Source organism: Triturus cristatus, chromosome 3_1, assembly GCF_964204655.1.
Source record: "Triturus cristatus chromosome 3_1, aTriCri1.1, whole genome shotgun sequence".
Taxonomy (NCBI): domain Eukaryota; kingdom Metazoa; phylum Chordata; class Amphibia; order Caudata; family Salamandridae; genus Triturus; species Triturus cristatus.
In genome coordinates, this window is record NC_140583.1 from 859092977 (window position 1) to 859117638 (window position 24662).

The window sequence follows — 24662 nt, forward strand, 5'->3', positions numbered from 1 at the left end:
TCACACAGCACACAAATGCCAGACCTAACCATACAAGGTCCGCGGAAACAGAGGCAGTGTTGCATCATTGTACTAGCGTAATAAGTGGTTCAGTTAGCCCTACAAATGTTTACAAAAATTATATACCAATATAGCACTGAGTAGAGCAGACAATATGACCACCGCTTACTATATTCAAAAGCAGATTGCTCAACATTCCCCATAGCTTTTAAATTTAACACCTATCAAGTCCACGTTCTGGCAGAGTACCTTCTAGGGCTGGACAGCAACTCTGCAAATCTTCCGAGCAGACATCAGAAGTTGAGGAATGGGAATGAACACTCACGTTCATAGTTCCCTATAATATGCGCGCGTTTGAAAAGAGACGGAAGAGCAGCTGTTACAGACACGTTAGATATGCTGCGCATTAGAGAGCTTGCAGCTTCTGCTTGCTTTGTTAATGTCAGGGGGCTGTTTACATCTGCTGAGATGGTGTGGAGTAATAGCAGTGCTCCGGTCTTTGGAACAGGGGAGCCAAGTTCGAGTCCAGGCTTGCATCAATTTTATTTTTTATGCTCACCCCCCTCAGAAAAGCTTCTGAAATACCTTTATAATCACGAAAGACAATGTTAGCCTCCAAGGAAAAATGTTGCCGAAGTGTGCACCCAGGCAAATCACTTAATCACCCTCCCCCATATTAAAAAAATGAATGTCTTTGTGTAATGTAACTGGTGCTCACATAAAACACTGACTTTACGTTATATAAAACTTTACAAACTATCAGCAGCAGCATTTGGGGGCACAAAGCAGGAATTAATGTTTTGTACACAACATTTATTTATTGCAGTTTACATTTCATCCACAGTACTCAGTCGCTCCTGTTATGTGACTGACTGGTTCTCAGTACCTGTTTTTAACTACTTTTAATTAATACTTGCTATTGTGTATGCTTCTTCAATTTACCGTGGTGAGATAAAGGTAAAGAAACAGCCTTTTCATGCTGTTCTGAACCCTGCTAAGGCGGAAGAGCGTCACCCCACTCCAGTAAAAGAAAGGAAAATCAAAATGATAATAATGCAATGTTCTTATCATTTTATTCTTCCCTGCTGCAGCAGCATGAGGGCGGGGTGTGGCTGCTTTGCTGATAGAGCAGGGGTGGAGTGGGGGGCACACTAAAGTGTGCATGGTGCTTTGACTGGCCCTCTCGGGCTGGACAAACAGTCATGCGCACTTTAGCATGTTCTCCATGCAGGCTGCATTACAGTCTGCATGGCGAACATGCCCAGACCTCCAGTCCCCAAGTGCCGAAGACGACGCTCAGATCAATTACAAAGCTGGATTGCAGCAATGTGACTAGTTTAGGGAGCCAATCACAACACAGTATTGTAGCGTTGGGATTGGCTCAGTGGTGCCTGGCTGCTTCCTGTTCGGTGGAGGAGAAACAAAGTGGGACAAAGCGGCAAAGAGGTAAGTGAACTTTTCTTTTTTTACAATTATACCTCCTTACACCCTCACCTCCCCGCCACCTCAGATCCATGCTGCCTGAGCCAAAGCAGATGCCATATTACGGTCATGTCGTGAACTTCAAAAAGGCCATGTTATAAAAATGTGTCGCCACAGTATTCAGTGCCCCCTCAAGGTAATGTCATTAATGGGAAATGTCATCCTTGATAATCAACTGTTCACTGTCTTAAATTAGGAAATTATTCTATACAGTAGTTAAGGTTTGAGAAAATAACACCACAGGATGTACTGCAAGGATGCATCAGTTTCTGCAATGAAGAGTAGGCCTTCATCTGGATTGTTCAAAATAGGGTAGGCCATAACCAGTTCCTTGAATTAGTGAAAGGCTCATCTTGTATCACATCCCATTTGAAGGGTTCCTCTTTCCTGGACCACTTTATCATATGTAAACTTGTTATGTCCTAACATGTTTTGTTGAATGTTTTGCATTCCAAATATTTTGAAGCCTCAGGTCGTACAAATAAGAGTGCAACCGTTTCCAAGTCATACCATTTACATATGATGTTGTTAAAACTTGGGGAGGTAGAGGAATGGATGGCTGTTAGGCTTTTCTCCTGTGGGTGCTGATCTTAGAGCAGCATGCACCTATTTTGCCAATTAACCATGAACTCACTACAAAGACCTCATAGATGTGTCAATCTATAAATTGGTGGACCAGGCTTGACAACAGAAAGGGAGTACAGTCAAGAGAAACAGAGTCATGAAAATCAGTCTCACTGTCAACTTATACCTTTACTTTTTTTCAAACTTTGCAGCAGTGAAATTGGCAAAAACGACAAATAAGACAGTAAATCTGTTCTTGCTAAACTGATTACAGAAGCTGAATTTTAAAATATCTTATGGTGTTAAGACACCTTCTGCAGAGATATTTGGGTGCTTTGAAAATCTCAGGGGGTAATAGTAACGGTAGGAGAACTCCAGTGGATAATGCAGTTGCTGGAGGGATCTGTGTTTTGTATAATTATATTGTTTTGATGCATAATGCTGCATAGAGCGTTAATACATCTCCTGTAAAGCACACTATGTGACATGAAAATCACAAATTTCATTGTAGTTTGGCAAGTGGATTTTTGCTTTTGACACATATCCTTTAATACTTGCAGTTCATAAATTGCAACCCATATAATATAGCACAATAAGCTATGAACCAGCATAAACAAACTGCTTGCAAACTGACAGGCATAGGTTTGGAACCTTATGGTTTTCTTTATCAATTTGTCTTATAATGCTGCTAAAAATGGTTCCATTGCATAGTAGTAATGTCTTATAAATACAGAAATAGCCCCAGCACTTTTACAATTTGAATCCAGACTTTTTCTTTCTCCCACTCTTAACATATGCCTACCTTCTTACAGTACCTGCCTACAGTCCATATACAAGGGGTAAACAAAGTCAAAAACCTGCCTCAAATGTTTCTCTTAAGTACTTGACTTGTAAAGTGATAAGTTATGTACCTTTGTTTCTCCACCATTGCTTTGTGTATGTGTATTAGGCTCCCGGTTACCCCCAGCCAGGCTTATATTTTAATAAAAGAAGGGCTGATTGCCCTTTGAATGAGGCTTTTGTTTTGGGCCAACTTAAATTGTAAATAAGAAAACCCATTCACAGTCTGCATATTCCGGTTAGTAACAATAAAGCAGACAACCTGAGGGCGCTGCTCAATGTGCCTTGGTGTCGGCAATTTATACTAGGAAAAATGTCAGCATATTTCACTGACATGACCAGCATGGATCTCGGTTCAAACTCAATAATAGCTTCTTCTAACTGCTTGCATCAACCCTGCTGTTCAGAAAAATATTATAATGGGTCAACCTTCTATGTTCAGTCCTTTTCTAAACCTAGGGTGTAGGTGATACAGGAGTGAACAATTCATGTCACAAAGGTATTTATGTACGTTACAAAACTGTCTCAGGACCCTATTATAAAGAGCTATATATGTGTAATGCACCTGTTTACGCTCTCGTTCCAAACATAAGTTTGGAGTGGTAATTGCCATAGATTTATTTTGCTGAGCGCCGCACAAGCTTGCATGTCCATTTGTTAGGCGCACATAGCCTTGGTTCCAGCGCACAGTGACCTTGCACTGCTGCACACAGAGGAAAAAAATTTGAGGGAACATTGCTCACATTATACAGCGTTACTTCAGGAGTCAGTCTATATGTGGATTTGTTTGCAACTCAACAAGAAATGCCAAACATATGACACCAGATATCTACAATCGCAGTCCCTAGAGATAACCCTGTGGTTCGACTGGAAAGTGGTCTTGTATGTATTTTCCCCTCAGGTTCCTTTGCCTTGCTTTCTGCACCACGTATGGCAAGTGTCAATGATAAATATCCCCATTGCTCAGACTCTACTAGAAATGTCAATTCATCCATTTCAAAACCTTATCTGCCAGACCTATCTCAGCAAAATAACAGGTTTGAGGCATGTGAGCTGTAGATCACATGCTTTGCATACTCCTGCCATCTAGTGTAGGGTCCAGATGTTTGAAAGTTTTTTTTTTTTCTTATTCGCCATTAATCTCACTTCAAATTGCGCTCAGGGTGTCTGTACTTACTCTCAGAAACTGAGGGACTTAGGCTGTTAGAAGTGGACGCCCGCCTACTAGTATCAGAAGCACCATAGAGGTCAACATGAAAGCCGCTGAGATCTCTCCTCCCAAGCTCTTAGAGCAAGATGACACTCGCCAAAAAGGCCACCACAAAACCTGGTGGTACGTGGCTTTAGCTAGAAGAGTTTTAAAATGGCATAATCATTGGTTTATTTGTTCGAAGAAGTCTTTCCAGTCACTAGGTAGATGACTCCTCCTTTCGGTGATCGAGCGCATGGGCATCAACTCTATTGTTAGATTGTTTTTTTCAGCCATCTGGTTCGGACAGTATTGCTGCGCTCCGCTTCGGAATCGATCCTCTGGTTCCCCTCGGTGCGTACTCTTTCTACCTCGACGGTATTGTTTTTGTATGCGTTTTCTCATCCCGTGGTTCGAATTTCAAGAAACTTTGTCATTTCGCCTGGCAGACCTGCGGGCGACCCTCAGTCCCATCCGTGTCCGTTCGGCTCCTTGACTCCATTTACATTTTTTCCCCTTTGCCATGCGCATCCAGTGTGTAATTTGTGCTTGTTCCCTGAGCACAAGGAGCAAGACTGCGACGCGTGCCGCTCCTTCACCTCAAAGAAAACTCTGTGGTAGTCTGGCTCGATGTCAAGAGATGCAGCGGTTGGATCTCACACCGGACCTCTTCGGCGAAGACTCTGAACAAGAAGAGGTATCAGCAGCAGAGGAGGAGATGGCTTCAGCTGCTTCTGACTCCAGATCAGACTTACAGATCGACCTCTAGGACGATGATGTGCCGCAGGGACAAGGGGAAGTGTGTACCGAAGACACCTTCTCCCCCCTACCCCTACCCTCTTCCTCCCACTGTCCCTAAGAAATCTAAGACTTCGGCACCACCTCTGCCTCAAGGCCAAGGTCGGTACCAAGAAGAGGTTTTCAACGTTCCGCCTCATGGCTCGGCACTGAAACTCTCTGAAAAGCCTTCCAGCCCGGGACCAAGTCGGCCAAAGCCCACTTCCAAGCCAAAATCTTCCAGCTTGAAATCCAAGATGGCTTCCGAACTGAAACCTTCGACACTGAAAATCAAGATACCTCCCTCGGAGTCAAAACCCTCCGCACCGAGAGGACATTCCGGCTCGACTCTGAAAGCAAAGACTTGCCTGCAACTCAAATGGATCCAAACATAGACACTGTACCTCCTAAACTGGATCCAAAACAGAAAAAGCTGTATATTCACCCTGACACGGCATATCCATGCTAAAACACCATCCAAGCACAAGCTTTCTGAGGATGATAGCCCATGCAAAAATTCCGCTCAAGAAAAAAAGTGTAGGCACTAGTCCGTTCCATACACTTCCATCTCCTCCTCCTCCCTCTCCACCACAGCTTGATCCTTTACATATTACACAGTCTCCTCTACCTCATTTTAGCACAGGTGACACTGACGCTGCCAGGCCATCTCCAACTGATGGCAATCTGTCTTACCGACCGCTTATTGCTAGAGCAGCCGAATACCATGGGTGTGGAGCTACATAAAGTGTCTTTAGAGGAAGATTGTCTCTTTTACACTCTAGGATCCCATAAGTCCAGTCAGACACTACCTATGCATGATGGGTATGTTAAGGCACACAGACGATATTGCAAAGATCCTGTTTTTGCCAGAATCCTTACTCCTAGAGTAGATAAGAAATATAAATGTTCCCCACAGATCCTATATTTATTAAGGTTCAGTTACCACTTGGCTCTTTAGTGGTATCAAATGCTAGTAAGAGGGCTAACTCTCGAGCATCTGGGGGATGCCCCTCCCCCAGATAAAGAATCAAAGCTTATTGATGCTTCGGGTGAACGGGTGACTACGCAAGCAGCTAACCAATGGTGTATCGCTAATACTCAGGGCTTACTAGCAAGATACGATAGAGCCCACTGGGAAAAAATGGAATAATTACTTCAGTTTCTCCCAGAGGAACATAAGGCAAAGGCTCAGGATATAATCCAGGAAGGCAAATTATTTTCTAATGCCTCTATCAGATGTGCTGTAGATGCAGCTGACACCACAGCTATATAGTAAATACTAGCATCTTACTAAGACACGCATGGTTGCGCATATCAGGGTTCAAACCAGAAGTCCAATTATCCATCCTGGCTATACCCTTTGATAAAAAACATCTTTTTGGCCTTGTAGTCAATCTAGCGCTCGAAAAAATGAAAAAGGACACCGATGTAGCAAAATCGTTGGGAGCTCTTCAATCTCCCTCAAATAGAGGTTCCTTTCGGCACTCTTTTTATATGGGAGGGTTCAAGTCCACAGGCACTGACCAGATATTTCCTCCTACAAAGGCAATTCTCAATCCTCTTTTACAAGAGGATTTTTCAGAGGAGATTATAGGGAAAACAGTCCCAGGGCAGAGGTAAAAACAACACACCTTGCACTTCCCCTTCCTCAAGCAAACAGTGACTTCCCAACACTTCCCTCTGACTATTCCCTACCTGTCGGAGGAAGACTTCAAGACTTTCTCCCCATTTGGGAATCAATAACCGACAGATGGGTGCTTGGAATTATCCAACATGGTTATTGCTTGGAGCTTATCAACAATCCTGCAAACATTCCGCGTCGATCTCACAAAATATCACCAGACCACTAGCAATTGCTTCAACAAGAAGTGCAATCTTTATTTCTCAAAGGGGCTATATATCCAGTCCCACTTCAGTACTTTTACTTTGTCATTCCCAAAAAAGGATGGCTCCTTAAGACCTATTCTAGATCTCCGAGTTTTAAACAAATACATATTTTCAGAGAACTTTTACATGGTAACTCTTCAAGTGCTACCTCTCTTGCAGCAAGGCAACTTAATGTCTACTTTAGATCTAAAGGACGCCTACTTTCATATTCCAATTCTTCCCGCTCATCGCAAATACCTCCGGTTTGTGATAGCAGGCAAACATTACCATTTCATGGTACTTCCATTTGGCGTCACCACAGCCCCCAGAGTGTTCACCAAATGTCTCGCTGTAGTAGCTGCTCATCTCAGAAGACAATATATACATGTCTTCCCTTACCAGGGTGACTGGCTTGTCAAAGCAGGCACTTACTAGAACGGTTTACTACACACTCAGACATCAGTGCACCTACTTCACCAGTTAGGTTTTACAATACATGCACAAAAATAGTCTCACCTGTGTACGGCACAGGTGCAATCTTATCTGGGAGCCTTCCTCAACACAATCAAAGCTCAAGCCACTCCTAATGTAGCCAGAATTCACTATATTCGGGCCACACTATTACAATTCCAACCCAACCAATCATTACCAGCCAGAGTCTTCATGCAACTGCTGGGAATGATGGCATTCTGCATTGCAATCATACCTCATGCAAGGCTTCACATGCGTCCTCTGCAAGAATGTCTAGCGGTTCAGGAGAATCAGTCACAGGGTCTATTAACCAGTCTAATGTTGGTAGACAGCCGCACTCGTCGCTCTCTGCAGTGGTGAAATCCTCAAAAACTTGTAAAAGGGCGGTCTTTCATAGACCCGATCCCCCAGACTATACTGACAACATCTTTAACAGGGTGGAGTGCCCATCTTCAACATTACACAGTACAGGGACTGTGGTCGGACAATCACAAACGTCTCCACATCCACTACCTGGAACTTCTAGCAGTGTTCCCAGTACTCAAAGCTTTTCTCACCCAACTTGTAGGCAAGACTGTCTTAGTTCGCACAGACATACACAGGCACAGAAACAGGGAGGAACTCACCCTCTCGAACAGTCGCGCCTTGCACAAAGCATTTGAAATCGGGCAATTCACCACAAAATCTATCTTCTAGCAGAACACCTTTCAGGATTAGACAATCAGATTGCAGACCTGCTCAGCAGACACGGGCAGCAAGTACACAAGTAGGAACTTCATCCCCCAAGTTCTTCTTTCCTACTTTCAAAAATTGGGTTTTCTACAGATAGATCTGTTTGCCACAGTACACAATGCAAAATGCCCAAGCTTCGCTTTCAGGTTCCCACACCCAGCATCCAAGGGCAATGTTCTCTTGATGAATTGGTCAGGGATATTTGCTTACGCTTTCTCACCTCTCCCACTAATTCTATTACTGGTTTGGAAGCTCAGACAAACGTCCCTCACATGCGCTTGTCAACCTTGGTACACCACCCTGTTAGAACTCTCAGTGGCTCCACATCAAAAGCTACATCTCACATGCTGTCTCCTCACTTAGAGCCATGGAGAAATCAGACATCCAAATCCCAGAGAACTCAACTTAGCGATTTGGCTCCTGAAGTCATAGTTTGGTTTTTTACAACTGCCACCAGACTGTATGAATATTCTCAGAGGCTAGAAAGCCTACTACTAGAGCATGTTATGCAGCAAAATGGAAATTGTTTGTTGTCTATTGTAACAACATCAATCCACTTGATGCTTCCATACAGAAAATCATTTGTTACCTGTTGCATTTACAGCAATGTGGACTAGCTTACACATCCATTCTTTTACATCTATTAGCCGTAGCTGTATACTTGCAAAATAGACAACACTTATCTCAGTTCAAAGTGCCAGTGATTAAAGCCTTCATGGAAGGATTAAAAAGGGTGATACCACCAAGAATTCCCCCTGCTCCAGAGTGAAACTTAAACATAGTCCTTACAAGGCCAATGGTTCCACCTTTTGAACCGATGCACAAATGTCGATTACAATTCCTATCATGGAAAGTTGCTTTCCTCATAGCGATAACCTAACTAAGGAGAGTTGGTGAAGTTCAGACATTAACTATACAAGAGGCTTTCTTTCAACTTTACAAATATAGAGCGGTTCTTTGCACCAATCCTAAATTTCTCCCTAAAGTAGTTTCTGCTTTTCATATCAATCACTTGAGTTAATGGTGTTCTTTCCTCAACCTGATTCTGTAGCAGAACAAGCCCTACACACACTTGATTTTAGACGTGCTATACTTTACTACATAGAAAGAATCAAAGATTTTAGGAAAACAAAGCAACTATTTGTTGCTTTTTCTCCCCCTCACAAGGGCAATCCTATATGGATTGTAAAGTGTATCCAAACATGTTATGTTAAAGCAAAGAGAACATTGTTAGTACCCCCCTAGAGCGCACTCTGCTCGCAAAATAGGGGCTACTATGGCCTTCTCTGGAAATATTCCTTTAGCTGATATTTGTAAGGCAGCAACATGGTCTACACCGCACACATTCACCAAACACTGTTGTGTAGATGTGTTAGCAAGACAATAGGCAAATGTAGGCCAAGCAGTACTTAAAACTCGATTTCAACCAACTACAACCGCTACATGTTAGCCACCGCTTTGGGTGTTAACTGCTATACAGTCTATGAAAAGCATGTGATCTACAGCTCACATGCATCAAACAGATGTTACTTACCCAGTAAGCATCTGTTCTTGGCAGTTAGAGCTGTAGATTCACATGTGCCTATCTACCCCTATTCAAAAAGCGGGCTACTTCGAACTCCACAAACAAATTCCCAAACAATGAGACTAATTCTGGAGTTCTGCTGAGACTGGTAATAGGTCCAGCGGTATGCTCACGCCATTATTGGGGTATTTAGTCTCATTGTTTGGGAATTTGTTTGCGGAGTTCGGTGTAGCCTGTTTTTTTTAATTAAACCCTTTTTGGGGAGTCATTGTACCTTGAGAGGTTATGCCCCTTGGTGCCATACCTATGAATGAATGAAGTATGAGTGTAACCAGTGACAGGTCCTAGAAAATGTTCTTTGATCTAATGGTGGGAGTGATCGAGGGTCTCGAGAGGGTGTGCACCGTTTGAGGATGTTGCTGTGGGCTTTTCAATCAAATCAGTTCAAAAAGGTTCTTCTATATATGTGTGTGTGTGTGTGTGTGTGTGTGTGTGTGTGTGTGTGTGTGTGTATATATGTATGTATGTATATATATAATTCAGTGAAAAAACCATAGGTTTCACACATGTTCTAGTTAGCTGGACATTTTACTGATAAAAAACCAATGAAATTCCCCCGTTATAGTTAGTGCAGGCAACTATAACTCGCGCGACCGCAATCCTCTGCTGATGCTAATACTGTATTTAGACACTTATTTGCCCATGTCTTCTTCCATTAAATTTTAGCTATACATATATTGCAAATATTTTTTTTTCATAAAGACACATATGTCATCAGCAGAGGATTGCGGTCGCGTGAGTTATAGTTGCCTGCACTAACTATAACGGGGGAATTTCATTGGTTTTTTTATCAGTAAAATGTCCAGCTAACTATAACATGTGTGAAACCTATGTTTTTTTCACTGAATTTGCAAGGTTTTTTAAATGCTAATTCCTAACTATAACGTGTGTGAAACCTATGGTTTTTTCAGTGAATTTGTACGGTTTTTTAAATGCTAAGTTACTTTACGCCATTCGTGGCGTGCGCGCCCACTTAACGCAGTTCATTCCGTGCGCGCACCTTGCGCGCACAGTGAGCACGCGGTGCGCTTCGCGCACCGCGCGCCCACTTTACGCAGTTAGTGGCGTGCATGCACGGTGGGCACGCGGTGCGCTACGCGCACCGCGTGCCCACGTTACGCTGGATGGGCCATGTACGCACGATGCGCTTCGCGCACCGTGCGCACATGGAGGAAATATTATGCGCTTCGTGGTGAAAGGTGAGCTTTGACATTTTATTTTTTAAAGCTTATATATGCCATGCACAATGGGTGCTCTACGGGCACCATTTGCACACGGGGTGGTGAGATTATGGATAATTTATTTTTTTTAATAATTTTTACCGTACGCGTACGGTAGGCGTAATCGGCGATTTTTCCGAAAAAATTAAAAATGAATTTTTGGCCTTGGGGGTTCTTGGGGGACACATTCACCAAGGCTAGGTGGTTAGGACTTGTCTAACCGCTCTCTTTACATGTTTTTTTCCTTTGTTTTTACTCCCCCCCCCCCCCCCCCCCCCCTTTAGAGTGCGAGAGAGAAAATGGCGGTCGCCTCTTCCTGGTTTCGAACGATTCGAATGTTTACTAAGATCTAACAGCCAATCAGAATCGCGCTCGCGCGCGGTAAGCGCACCGTAAGCTGGCTCAGATATATATATTGATTTAAATGCTATTTTCCCAGGAACTACTGAACAGATTTACACCAGACCTACAAAAGGCACTTCCTTGACCTGAGGACTACCTCTCTGCCAAATTTCGGTTGCCAGTAGATAGTTATAGTTAGGACCCTGTTTCCATAGGAAATCCGCAACATTCTATTTGGAATAACTTTGGCGCCGGTCGACTAATCCTCGCGAAATTTTCAAAACTAATGGGGCGCTACGCTCCGCTCCTACCCTGAAAGTCTCGGGGGGGATTCGTCAAGCGGGGGCTGAGAAAAAACGGGGTCCCAAAACGCGTTTTCCCCATGCATTTTCCCATAGGACCTTTAGTCCGAGCTACAGCCCGAACGGCCGAACAGAATTACTTGAAATTTGGCAGAGAGGTAGTCCTCAGGTCAAGGATGTGCCTTTTGTAGGTCTGGTGTAAATCTGTTCAGTAGTTCCTGAGAAAATAGCATTTAAATCAATTTATATATATCTGAGCCAGTGAGAACATGAAAATCTAATTCTCACCATTAAAAACTGGTAGTGCTTACTAGCTTGACGTAACTTTATTAAATGCTGTAAGCTCCCACGATTAAAAATGGTTTCAATCAAACCATAGTCAATTCTATAGTGCCAACATGTTTTGTTGCCGAACCATCACACAACTTCTTCAGGGCTATTGGGGTTCCAAATCAACTTCACATGCGATTCACCTAAAACCTCTGATGGTATAATAAAGACACAAGGAATGCCAGTTAAAAAAATCCATCTGACTGTCACGATGAACTCATAGACTTAACAAATTTGTTCTGAGAGAGTATACTTAATTCCATCTTTACCAAGAGGTTGCAAAGTCTTCTCATACCAGCAACCGTCTTCGGGATGGAACACGTGTCCTCTGATCACGTGCCCCTGGGGTGACTACCAAATGTCTCGTCCCCTATAAATGTGTAAGACAAGGAGTGCTTATCTCATAACTTATCTTTTTCGTCTTTTTTACTGCTGTAATTTTCTTACAAACCATAATCTTTCCAGAGCATTAGTCTGACACTCGTAAAACATAGCTTCTCCATAAACGAGTAGGACATATCACATCAAGCCCCCTTTCCGTCAGCGAATCGTTGCAACCATGATTTTACATGAAGGAACCAGTATTCAATTTGTACTCAATACTGGTCTTTCATTGCCTTTTCTATTTTGGTGTACCTCAATCAGATCTCTCAAATTCACGAAATCACCAATCAAAAGCTGCACAGCAATCAGCTATTCCCCCATATATCGCAACATTTAACTTCAAATTCCAGAAATCCACAGCTTGTTAAAACCACCGCTTATTAAAACCAAGGGCAGTGCCAATACATCCAGCAATTTCCCTCAATTACACATCTCACCCGTGCCGCGTGCCACCGGCGTGTGTGCAGCTCCCTCATTGAGCTCACAAAACGCTCGGCTTAAGGACGTGACAGACCACGCCCCACTTCCGACGCGTCATCAAGAAGGGATGTATATCAATGCCATCCCAATTGGCGGCCATCTTAGAGTGGAGGAAGTACCGGAACACAAAGCAGATCCGTGTACACCTTCACAAGAATTCTCCTAAGCAGAGTCCATTACCATCAAGTATTTTGAAAATGTTTCACCAAAAACACATGTATATCGAATTGGCCAAACATGCATTAGCGCCGGACCATCTAAAGTCGATATTCGTCGATACTCGTCGATACATTCATAATTGGCGGCCATCTTAAAGTGGAGACAGCGCCAAGGCATGAAGCAAGCCAGTGGGAATTTCCACAAACTTTCTAAAATTAATTTATTATCATCCAATGTTATGAAAATTAAAGCTTTTATAGGGAGGATGTATATACTCAAAAGGCATATATCCAATTTACCAGCCATGCCTTAGTCATCGCTTCATATTTAACACAACACACCCAGCTCCAGACCAATTCTAACATTCTCCCTTAGTCATTGTAACACTAGTTCAATGGTTCAATAGTCCAATACTTATCTGTATTATCAAATATTGATTGTCAATAAAAGAATTTCCATCATTGCCTCTTCTATTGCGCCCCTGATAGTAATCAAAGCAACAACACGATGCTTGCATCAGCCTGGCAACATCAGTCCTAAGAGACAATAATATGAGACAGAGTCAAATGAATTTTTTTTTAACATGGTGACTTCTAGGTGGAAGGCGCTGATATCTATAATCCTCACATAGACAAGACGTTTTATTCTTCAGCGTCTACTGATTTTGTTCCACTCAATTGAGTCATTCAATCCAATCTGATCGGCCTTCTCTGAGAAAATCCATTTTGCCTCTTTTCTCGCCAAAATGGAGTTTCACCCAGCACTCTCTCGAGTACAGTCCATCTCAAATCCCTCGGGTCATGATGTTTCTCGTTAAAATGTTGCACCAGTCGGGTTGTCAACTTCTTGGCCCTAAGAGTGCTCAAATGTTCTTGTATTCATACTTTCACCTTCCACGATGTTAAACCGATGTAATGCAACCCACAACTACAGGACGACCTATAGATGACATTAACTGTGTTGCAATTACTAAACTTGTTCAAAAACCAAGTTTTACCATCTTGCAAAATTACACTTCTATTGACCTGATTGAGGTTCCAGACTGAACAACCCCCACATGGGTAATGGCCCGATGGAAGATTGACTACTTGTGTTGTCATGGGTGTGCGGGTGTGGACAAGTTTATCCTTTAAATTGGGTGCTCTTTTGAATGCGAACCGTGGAGGTTGTATCTTACAGGAAGTTTTTCTGTTTCTCATTCCTCTCCAGTAAGATATCACGTGGAGTGTTTAAAGCACGTTTCCTGGCTTGCTTAATGGTTTTAAACGGGTAATCCCTTTCTTTCAACTTGGTCACCAATTGTTCTGATCGTTCTATAAATTTGCAAGTTGTGGAGCAATTGCGACAATATCGCAAGAACTGGCCCACTGGGAGATTATCCCTCAAAGCTCTAGGATGAAAAGAACGATAATGGAGTAGGAAATTCCTGTCTGTGGGTTTATGGTGAACACTGGTGGCTAACCTCTGTTCTGTAGCTGTAATATCTACATCTAAAAAAACAGCAGATGTATTACTGAATGACCAGGTAAACCGTAAACACTCACCAGTCTGGTTTAACCATGTTAGAAATGCCAATAGGTGGTCCTCTGTACCTGACCAGATACAGAGGACATCGTCAATATAATACCTCCAAAGGGAAATATTCCCTCTGAAAGGATTGGAGGCATGATATACAACATTCTCCTCGAACTGGCCTACATAAATGCAGGCCGGACTAGGGGCAATGTGGCCCCCATTGAAGTCCCAGATACCTGGAGGTATAGTTGATTTTTATATTCCCAATTTTTTTTTCTGAGTGCCAATTCAGTACACTGCAAAACGAACGATTGGGGAGTATCATAAAACCATTCGAGAGCCCCCAAAGCCCGCGCTGCTGCCACCATTGTGGCGTCCTGGGGTATGCTGGTATACAGTGATTCAATATCAATGGTAACCAGCAATTGACTCTCTTAGGACTGATGTTGCCAGGCTGATGCAAGCATCGTGTTGCTGTTGCTTTGATTACTATCAGGGGCGCAATAGAAGAGGCATTGATGGAAATTCTTTTATTGACAATCAATATTTGATAATACAGGTAAGTATTGGACTATTGAACTAGTGTTGCAATGACTAAGGGATAATGTTAGAATTGGTCTGGAGCTGGGTGTGTTGTGTTAAATATGAAGCGATGACTAAGGCATGGCTGGTAAGTTGTATATATGCATTTTGAGTATATACATCCTCCCTATAAAAGCTTTGATTTTCACAACATTTGATGATGATAAATTAATTTTAGAAAGTTTCTTGTGGAAATTCCCACGGGCTTGCTTCATGCCTTGGCGCTGTCGCCACTTTAAGATGGCCACCAATTATGAATGTATCGACGAATATCGACTTTAGATGGTCCGGCGCTAATGCATGTTTGGCCAATTCGATATACATGTGTTTTTGGTGAAACATTTTCGTAATACTTGATGGTAATGGACTCTGCTTAGGAGTATTCTTGTGAAGGTGTACACGGATCTGCTTTGTGTTCCGGTACTTCCACTACTCTAAGATGGCCGCCAATTGGGATAGCATTGATATACATCCCTTCTTGATAATGCGTCGGAAGTGGGGCGTGGTCTGTCACGTCCTTAAGCCTAGCGTTTTGTGAGCTCAATGAGGGAGCTGCACACACGCCGGTGGGACGCGGCACGGGTGAGACGTGTAATTGAGGGAAATTGCTGGATGTATTGGCACTGCCCTTGGTTTTAATAAGCGGTGGTTTTAATAACCTGTGGATTTCTGGAATTTTAAGTTAAATGTTGCGATATATGGGGGAATAGCTGACTGCTGTGCAGCTTTTGATTGGTGATTTTGTGAATTTGAGAGATCTGATTGAGGTACACCAAAATAGAAAAGTCAATGAAAAACCAGTGTTGAGTACAAATTGAATACTGGTTCCTTCATGTAAAATCATGGTTGCAACGATTCGCTGACGGAAAGGGGGCTTGATGTGATATGTCCTACTCGTATATGGAGAAACTATGTTTTACGAGTGTTAGACTAATGCTCTGGAAAGATTATGGTTTGTAAGAAATTACAACAGTAAAAAAGACAAGTTACGAGATAAGGACTCCTTGTCTTACACATTTATAGGGGACGAGACATTTGGTAGTCACCCCAGGGGCACGTGATCAGAGGACACGTGTTCCATCCCGAAGACGGTTGCTGGTATGAGAAGACTTTGCAACCTCTTGGTAAAGATGGAATTAAGTATACTCTCTCAGAACAAATTTGTTAAGTCTATGAGTTCATCGTGACAGTCAGATGGCTTTTTTAACTGGCATTCCTTGTGTCTTTATTATACCATCAGAGGTTTAAGGTAAATCGCATGTGAAGTTGATTTGGAACCCCAATAGCCCTGAAGAAGTTGTGTGATGGTTCGGCAACAAAACATGTTGGCACTATAGAATTGACTATGGTTTGATTGAAACCATTTTTAATCGTGGGAGCTTACAGCATTTAATAAAGTTACGTCAAGCTAGTAAGCACTACCAGTTTTTAATGGTGAGTATTAGATTTTCATGTTCTCACTGGGGTCCATAGGGCACGTATAAAAGCACCAGGAACTGCTAATTTTTTTCACCACCTCACTTCACTGGGATTATGTATCAAAACATTAAAATTTTTGTTTCTCACATTGAGTAAGAGCAATCTATGATGATAAGTGGGAGGCCGGTGAGTACCAACCAGCAACCCCCCTTGTTACTACCGTGAGGTGCTCTTTCTCTTCCTTCACCTTTTTTCTAGCCAACTTTTGGTAGAAGCGGTGCTTTGATGGTCTCTTTGACACTTTTAATTTGATACACCACGACCTTGTGAGTAGTGATAGGGAACACACTCTAGGGAATCAGAGAGGATTGGAAACCCTGTTAGTGTCAGCATTATAGGATTAGGTGTATTGCAGGGCAGGCCACTTGTTGGTATAATGTATTGAGTGGGGGGCGGCCGTGCTCGTGTTTTTCCCCCCTGTGGCTCCTATTGTGTTAGTGCATTTTAGGATGACCCTAATGGAAAGGTTTGCTTCATTTTACTGTGAGCATTAACAGATAATAGACAATTCTTCCTCTCTGAGGGAATAATCTGTGTCCTTTTATAAATTACACATTATTACAAGGGAAGATTACTCATTGTTAAAACCTGTTTCACATACTGAAAATAGGCAATGTGCAGTAAGTGTTTGACATTTTGGCATATGAGTTAACATTGCAAATCTTTTTAGAGAAATAGAGTTTATGAAGAAGGAAGAAGAACAAAAAGTGATGCTTGAAGCAAAGGACCAGATGCACACAGAGCAACTTAAGATATTGCAAGCCAAAGTAAGCCTCTTTATTTTTTTTATATGTGTTTTCAGGAATTTGTATGCTTTTTTTATAATTATTTTCCTATTTGCAGATTGAAGAACTCGAGAACATACTACAGTTACAGTTGCAAATTAAAGAGGCTCAAGGAATTTCACTTTCTCTTCAAGATATGCAAAGGAACGGCAAGCAGTGTGTACAACACGAGAAATTAGACGAATTGCAAGAAGTAGAAAGCCTGACTAAGTTATCAGAGCAGGCAGATAGTCTGTGTGGTAAAGTATCAGTTATTTGTGTTAAACAAGTGTGACCAGTCCCCAAGCAAATGTTAGTTTGCAGATATGTTTGTTCTCAACTGTCTTTATCTCGTTCTGCATATGGCAATTCAGAAATGTGATGCATAGAGTGCAGCAGGTTCCTGTAACTTTCCTAAAGTATTTCAGTAAATTGATGCATTGACCCTTAGACGACCTGTATTTACAATTCAGTCAAGAAAGGCAGGTAAACTAATGGAATTAATGCTATACTCTACATCTTCAGCCCCTTCATATGTATACCTGGTATTTTTTCCATCACTGGGTTACTTGCAATTGCCAGGGAGCTTTCTCAACTGTAATTATGTCGATTCCCTGAATCGGGTATCCCTACTATCACGCATTAGCATATGATGTCCATGTTAGGCAAAAGTCATGTTACTCCTAGATGTCCCTAGGAGATGCAGCTTTTCCACATACATTTCAAATAGTGTCGCCCACTTCAAACCAGCAGTTAATCGGGGTCAAACATGTCTGCCTTGAGTGGGGGATTTCTCCAAGGGAGGTGCGAGATTGGGGCCAGTTGTAAGCCTTTCTCCTCTCCAGAGACAGTCAGAAAATGTAGTGGCTTATCTTCTATAAGCCGACCAGACCACCAGATGAGGCGGCCCTCCCAGAGTTTGAGCATCAGATGCGACTGTTGTTGGTGGTGGGTAGCTTGTCTGCTCTCGAAAGCAAGCGGGCACACACCGAGCCACTCACTTGTAGGTGTAGCGAAACGCCCACTGCAAACACTCAGCAGCAGGAGCTTGGGAGGCAGTGGCTACAAGGAGAGAAGCTTCTGGAGACTGTTTGGCACAATGGCCCCAAGAACATGGGAGTTTTAAAGACTCGTAATGGAACCGCTCTCATCTCTGGCCGGGCCAGGACGAGGAAAGCCCTGCCTGACTCAGCGTCTCTGCGAGCACCAAGGGAGAGAAGACGGAACCAGTGAATGCGGCTAGAACTTAATTTCAGAGCTGCTAAGAAAGTCCAAAAGCAATCAGGAGCCCTTAGCAGCTCGGCAAGTGGACCCACTCCAGCAAACGGACGCCCTCTTTATGACCGATGGACAGTCTGGAATTTGATTCTAATTGCACGAACAGAACACAACCCAAGAGGGGGGGGGGGGGGAGAATTTCAGGAGATGCTGAGCAGGCACTGCCCAGTTAAAAGATTATATCGGCTGTAGTGTTGACAGCCGCAAGTTGAAAAAACACACTGCTGGTCTTCATGAAGGAGCTACAAATGGGCAACCCTACCAAACCACCCACCCCACTGGTACAAGACTTGTCTTTCTTCATTAATAATACAGGACAACAGGTCAGCAAAGGTGTCACAAAAGTTTTTGGGGTGGCTGAGGAGGGAGCCTAAGGGGGACAAGTGCTTGAGGCTGGCGCCTGCTGCTGTGAACGTGATCAGTCAAGGGGAGGAGGATTTCTTGTGCAAGGGGGAGGGGGCCTGGCTTTGAGGTCACCTGTTGGGGCAAATCTGTTAAATGCAATCGCAAGAAGGAAGGTATCACTGCTCCTAAGACTGGATCATATTCTGAGGCCAAGGAATGTTTATTCTCAATGTCAGATGGGTGAGGTGATGACTCCGACCTCTCAGAAAGTGACTCTGCAGGCATTTTATCGAGCAAGGAGAGCAATTCTCCCCCAGGAGGTATTGTGGACAATAGCACTTGCTCGACAGTTCGAAAAGTCCCAGGAATCATGGCACGAAGGGCCAGTGCTGGGGTGACTTAAAATGGGATTATTCTACAACACAGCATGCATATGAAAGCTTGGTTGAGTCTCGATCATCTCACCCAGGAGTTATTAGTGACTGCCGAGGCATCAACCCTTGAAACCATCCACCAAGGGCTAATTTCACAGAGGGAAGACATCTGCTCAGGCAGCCGAATAGCCTGGGTAGCGACCAGAGAGTTACAAGGGGCACTATGTAGGATCGCAAAAATATTTTCAGAGCTCTGAGTATGTAATCATTAGAGAGCCGGGCCACAGTGTTTGAGAGTGATCTTGCCTCAATCAATCAGGGGGATAGTAAGGGGGGGGGGGCAGCAGTTCCATATCAGTCGATAAGCCAGGTCTTCAGAGTCTTCCTGTAGATGTTCAGGGAAGGGGCGCGTCTGATGTCGGCCGGGTGCTCGTTCCAGGTCTTGGCCGTGATGTGGGAGAAGGATCTTCCTCCTGTTCTGGTTCAGGGCATGCGCGGGGTTTGGGCGAGGTGGAGGTTGGCAGAACAGGTTTCTTTTGGGTACATGTAGGGTGACACTGTCGTTTAGGTATTGGGGTCAGGTGTTGTGTAGGCATTTGTAGGCGTGGATGAGTATCTTTCAAGTGACTCTTTTCTCGAGGGGGAGCCAGTGGAGCCTGTGCAGGTGTTGGCTGATGTGTTCGTGTCAGGGGATACCGAGGACGAGTCTGGTGGCAGTGTTCTGTATCGTCTGGAGCTTGCGAAGTAGAGACTTGTTGATGCCGGTGTAAAGGACATTTCCGTTATCCAGCCTGCTGGTGATGAGTGCGTGGGTGTCTTACTTGCCTCCGGGTGGATCCATTTAAAGGTCCTGCGGAGGCTGTTGAAACAGCTGAGGAGTCAAGAATGATTCCGAGGTTCCGGGGGTTGTTCCATGCCGATGGGGTGGTTCCCAGTGAGAGGACTTCTGTCTTTTCTGATTTGAGCTTCAGGCAGCTGTTGCTCTTCCAGGCTGTGACATCTTACATTCCTTCCTGGAAGTTGTCTGGTGGTGGGGTCCTCGGTGAGGGAGAGGATGAGCTGGGTGTCGTCGGCGTAGGAGACTATGCTGAGGCCATGTTGTCGGGAGATGGCTGTGAGGGGAGCCATGTAAATGTTGAAGAGGGTGGGGCTGAGTGATGATCCCTGTGGGACTCCGCAGTTGATTTCCGTGGGTTCAGAGAGGAAGGGAGGCAACCTGATCCTTTGGCTTCTGCCTGCGAGGAACGATCAGATCCAGTCGAGGGTGGTGCCGTGTATGCCGGCGTCGTGTAGTCTGGCTGCGAGTGTGCGGTGGGAGATGGTGTCGAATGATGCTGACAGGTCGAGTAGAATCAGGTCTGCGGTGCGGATGACGTCAGTGGCAGCAATTAGGGCGGTCTCGGTGCTGTGGTTGCTTCGGAAGCCGGATTGTGAGGGGTCGAGGATGGTGTCTTCTACTAACCTTTTCAGTTCTGCGTTGACTGTCTTTTGTGACTTTCGCCGCAAAAGGAAGGAGCGAGATGGGTCTGTAGTTCTTGAGGTCCGCTGAGGGCTTCTTGAACAGTGGCCTGACCTTTGCTCGTTTCCAGGCATCGGGGAAGGAGTCGGTCTTGAAGGTGCGATGGCGGCTTTGTAGTATATGTGGCGTGGGGGCCCCGGAGTGGATGCCTTTCATGGTCAGGACTATCTCTTTGGTTGTGATCGGTGTCCAGGTGGAGATGGTGGGCTGGCCGGTGTTGCTGGGAGGTAGGCGGACTGTGAGGTCAGGTGTAGGTCGTTGAAATTGTCGTAGGGCCAGTCAGCAGCACATGAGGCACAGTTGGACACTTAATGGAAATTTAAAAAATGTAAGAACCGGCAATGCCTAATAATCTTAAAGATCTTGGCTGTAGAGGAGGGTGCAGAGAGGGACAATGTAAGGAGGTTCGTTGTTAATCTATTCCAGAGTGCATATCCAGAGCTGGAAGGATGGAACTAGGATCATGAAGTTTAATGGCACATAGATTTTCACTTATGATGAAACAGTTGGGTCATGGAGACATGAATCCTAGGGTAATTTGTTTTTTGGGGGGGGGGGGGATTTTCTTCCTCACAGGCAGTGTTTGAAATGGCACATCCAAACTCTTAAGCGTTGTGCTGATGGGTGCCCTTTTTTTTTTTTAGACCAGACTTTTGCCAGAGATCATAGTTGAGGAATATTTTGAGCAGTATGGCGTAGTCCAGTTGCACAAGCTGCAGGCGATTGTCCCCATCCTCCTCCTCCTGACAAGGAGAGTAAAAACCTGGACGCAGCTGGCAAGAGGGTGGGAGTACAATCAACATTGTTGATTCAGTTGGCCTCCTCTGTCGATACGGCAGGACTTCCTGAAGAGTGTAGGCAGCAGGAGCCAGTAGCGGAATAAGACCATATCTAATGCCACTGTTCAGTGTAAGCTCAACGCAGCAGACACCCACGGCCAGAAGTGTCAACACCAGTAATCTGGTCAGCCATAGGTACAGCAGCATCTATTAAATCTACTATTCGATGGTGAACATCTCATCAGACTGCAGGTTGACCAGATGCTGGATAAACTTTAAAAAAAATATATACAGTCAGGGCCATGGGTGCCCTACAGACATCAATTCTGAGTGGGTCCTTTCGGGGATGACACCACAGGGACCCGCCCACCTCCTTCCAAAGTCAACAACCATGCCACCAGCAGTCATTACGGAGGTATTTTAGAGGGTTTTACTAAGGCAACAACACCAAGGGAAGGGGCAAAGAAGGCTCGGAAGCGCCTCCTCCAAGCAGTGATTCCCTCTATCCCCCCTTGATTACATGACACCTGTTGGGGGGTAGACTTCAGGGAGTTCTTCCTCGTTGGGAAAAGATCACCTCTGACCACTGGGTTTTCTACATTATAAAACATGGCTTACGCCCAGAGCACACCTCAGTCAATCAATCAAACAAATCATTTGTAAAGCGCGCTACTTACCCGTGAGGGTTTCAAGACGCTGAGAGGGGGGGGGGGATTAGGGGGGAGAGGGGAGGGGTGCTGCTGCTACTGGTCGAAGAGCCAGGTCTTGAGTCTTCTTCTGAAGGTCAGCAGGTCTTGGGTTTGTCGTAGGTTGAGGGGGAGGGTGTTCCAGGTCTTGGCGGCGCGGTGGGAGAAGGACCTGCCTCCAGATGTGGTTCTGCGGATGCGCGGGACCGTTGCCACGACGTGGCCAGTGGAGCGGAGTTCCCTGTTGGGTACATAGAGTCGATTGTTGAGCTAGGCTGGGCCAGTTTTGTGGAGGGACTTGTGTGCGTGGACCAGGAGCTTGAAGGAGATTCTTCTGTCGACGGGGAGCCAGTGCAGGTTCCTCAGGTGGAGGGTGATGTGGTTGCGGCGCGGGACGTCGAGGATTAGGCGTGCAGATGCGTTCTGGTTTCTTTGCAGTCTGTTGATGAGCTTGGACGAGGCTCCGGCGTAGAGGGCGTTTCCGTAGTCTAGTCTGCTGCTGACTAGGGCCTGGGTGACTGTTTTCCTCGTATTTGTCGGGATCCATCTGTAGATCTGGCGGAGCATGCGGAGGGTGTTGAAGCAGGTGGAGGAGACTGCATTGACTTGTTTGGTCATGGTGAGTTTTGAGTCGAGGATGACTCCCAGGTTGCGTGCGTGGTTGGTAGGGGCCGGGGGTGTCCCCAGTGATGCCGGCCACCAGGAGTCGTCCCATGCTGAGTGGTTGGGCCCGAGAATCTCCGTCGTGCCTGAGTTCAGCTTAAGACGGCTTTCCTTCATCCAGTCGGCGACGACCTTCATTCCCTGGTGGAGGTTGGATTTGGCAGTGAGAGGGTCCTTGGTGAGGGAGAGGATCAGCTGCGTGTCGTCGGCGTAGGAGATTATGTTGAGGTCGTGCTGTCGGGCGATGCGTGCTAGTGGTGCCATGCAGACGTTGAACAGCGCTGGGCTGAGGGAGGATTCCTGTGGGACGCCGCAGATTATCTCGGAGGCTTCGGATCGGAACGGGGGAGGCGGACTTTCTGAGTTCTGCCAGTGAGGAAGGTGGTGGTCCAGTCCAAGGCCTTGTCACGGATTCCTGCGTCGTGGAGTCGCGTGCGGTGGCAGACGGTGTCGAAGGCGGCGGAGAGATCCAGGAGGATGAGGGCCGCCGTCTCGCCGTTGTCTTGCAGGATCCTGATGTCGTCTGTGGCAGCGATGAGGGCAGTCACGGTGCTGTGGTTGCTGCGGAATCCTGATTGGGAGGGGTCCAGGATGTTGTTGTCTTCGAGGTGACGGGAGAGCTGGATGTTAACTATCTTCTGGATGACCTTTGCTGGGAACGGAAGCAGGGAGATGGGCCGGAAGTTCTTGAGGTCGCTCGGATCCGCCTTGGGTTTCTTCAGTAGGCCATTTATCTCTGCGTGCTTCCAGCTCTCAGGGAAGGTAGCGGTCTCGAAGGAGAGGTTGATGTTGCGCAGGTGGGGTGCGATGGACCTGCCGGCTTTGTTGAAGATGTGGTGTGGGAGAGGGTCGGTCGGGGATCCGGAGTTGATTGTGCCCATGGTCTTGATTGTGTCCTCTATGCTCACATTGGCCCAGGTTGTCAGGGAGTCGTGGTTGGTGGGGTGCGGTGGGTCTGGCGTGTCGAGGCCTGTAGGGGTCATCCGGGGGTTGAAGCTGTCATGGATGTCGGTGATCTTGCGGTGAAAGGTGGTGGCAAGGGAGTCGCACAGGGCTTGCGATGGCGGGATGTCGGCGCTGGAGCTGGGGTTGGAGATTTCCTTCACGATGTTTAAGAGCTCCTTGCTGTTGTGTGCGTTGTTGTCAAGGCGGTCTGAGAAGGAGGTCCTTTTGGCGTTCCTGATGAGGTGGTGGTGGTTGCGGATGGTGTCTTTGTGGGCCGCGCGACTGTCTGGCATCTTGTCGCTGTGCCATATGTTCTCCAATTTCCGGCAGGTGCTCTTTGAAGCAAGGAGTTCCGGGGTGAACCAGCTGGTTCTTTTGCTGGTGTCTCTGTTGGTGGGCTTTTTCAGTGGGGCTAGGGTGTTGGCACAGTCGTTCATCCAGCGTCCGAGGGTGAGTGCACCTTCGTCGGGGTTGGTGGGGTTGGTCGGTGGGTTGAGTGCGAGGCTTGTCTGTAGTTGTTCTTCAGTGACTTTGCCCAAGCAGCGGCGGGGGATCTGTAGGGTGCGGTGGTGTGTGAGGGGTTTTCGGAAGGAGAAGTGGATGCAGTGGTGGTCTGTCCAGGTGAGTTCGGAGGCGTGGCTGAAGGCGACGTGGGGGCTTGAGGAGAAGATGGCATCAAGCGTGTGACCGGCGATGTGGGTCGGTGTTGTCACAAGCTGTTTTAGTCCGAGGTTGGCCATCAGGGTGGATGAGTTGTAGTCGTTGTTGTTCTCCAGATGATAGTTCAGGTCTCCGAGGAGGATGTAGTCGGTGGAGGTCAGCGAGTGCGTGCTGATGAGGTTGGCGATGGAGTCGCAGAATTGTGGCCGGGGTCCTGGCGGTCTGTAGACGAGGGTGCCTCTTAGGGTGGTCTTGGGGTCCGTGTGGATCTGGAAGTGCATGTGTTCGGCGGTGCTGAGTGTCGTAGGTGTTTGTTGAGACTCTGATGGTGTTTTTGTGGACAATGGCGA

The 24662-nt window shown here is 45.6% G+C and overlaps 1 protein-coding gene across 4 annotated transcripts in view; it reads left to right on the forward strand.

The window, feature by feature from the left end:
• Positions 1-24662, forward strand: part of LOC146861186 (neurabin-1-like) — a 611401-nt gene that overhangs the window by 344532 nt on the left and 242207 nt on the right. For all 4 annotated transcript variants that reach the window (XM_085645289.1, XM_085645286.1, XM_085645285.1 and 1 more), the window contains exons 9-10: positions 16970-17066; positions 17143-17323. In XM_085645289.1, coding sequence (XP_085501415.1) covers positions 16970-17066; positions 17143-17323 — 278 coding nt within the window. The remainder of the gene's footprint in view (positions 1-16969; positions 17067-17142; positions 17324-24662) is intronic.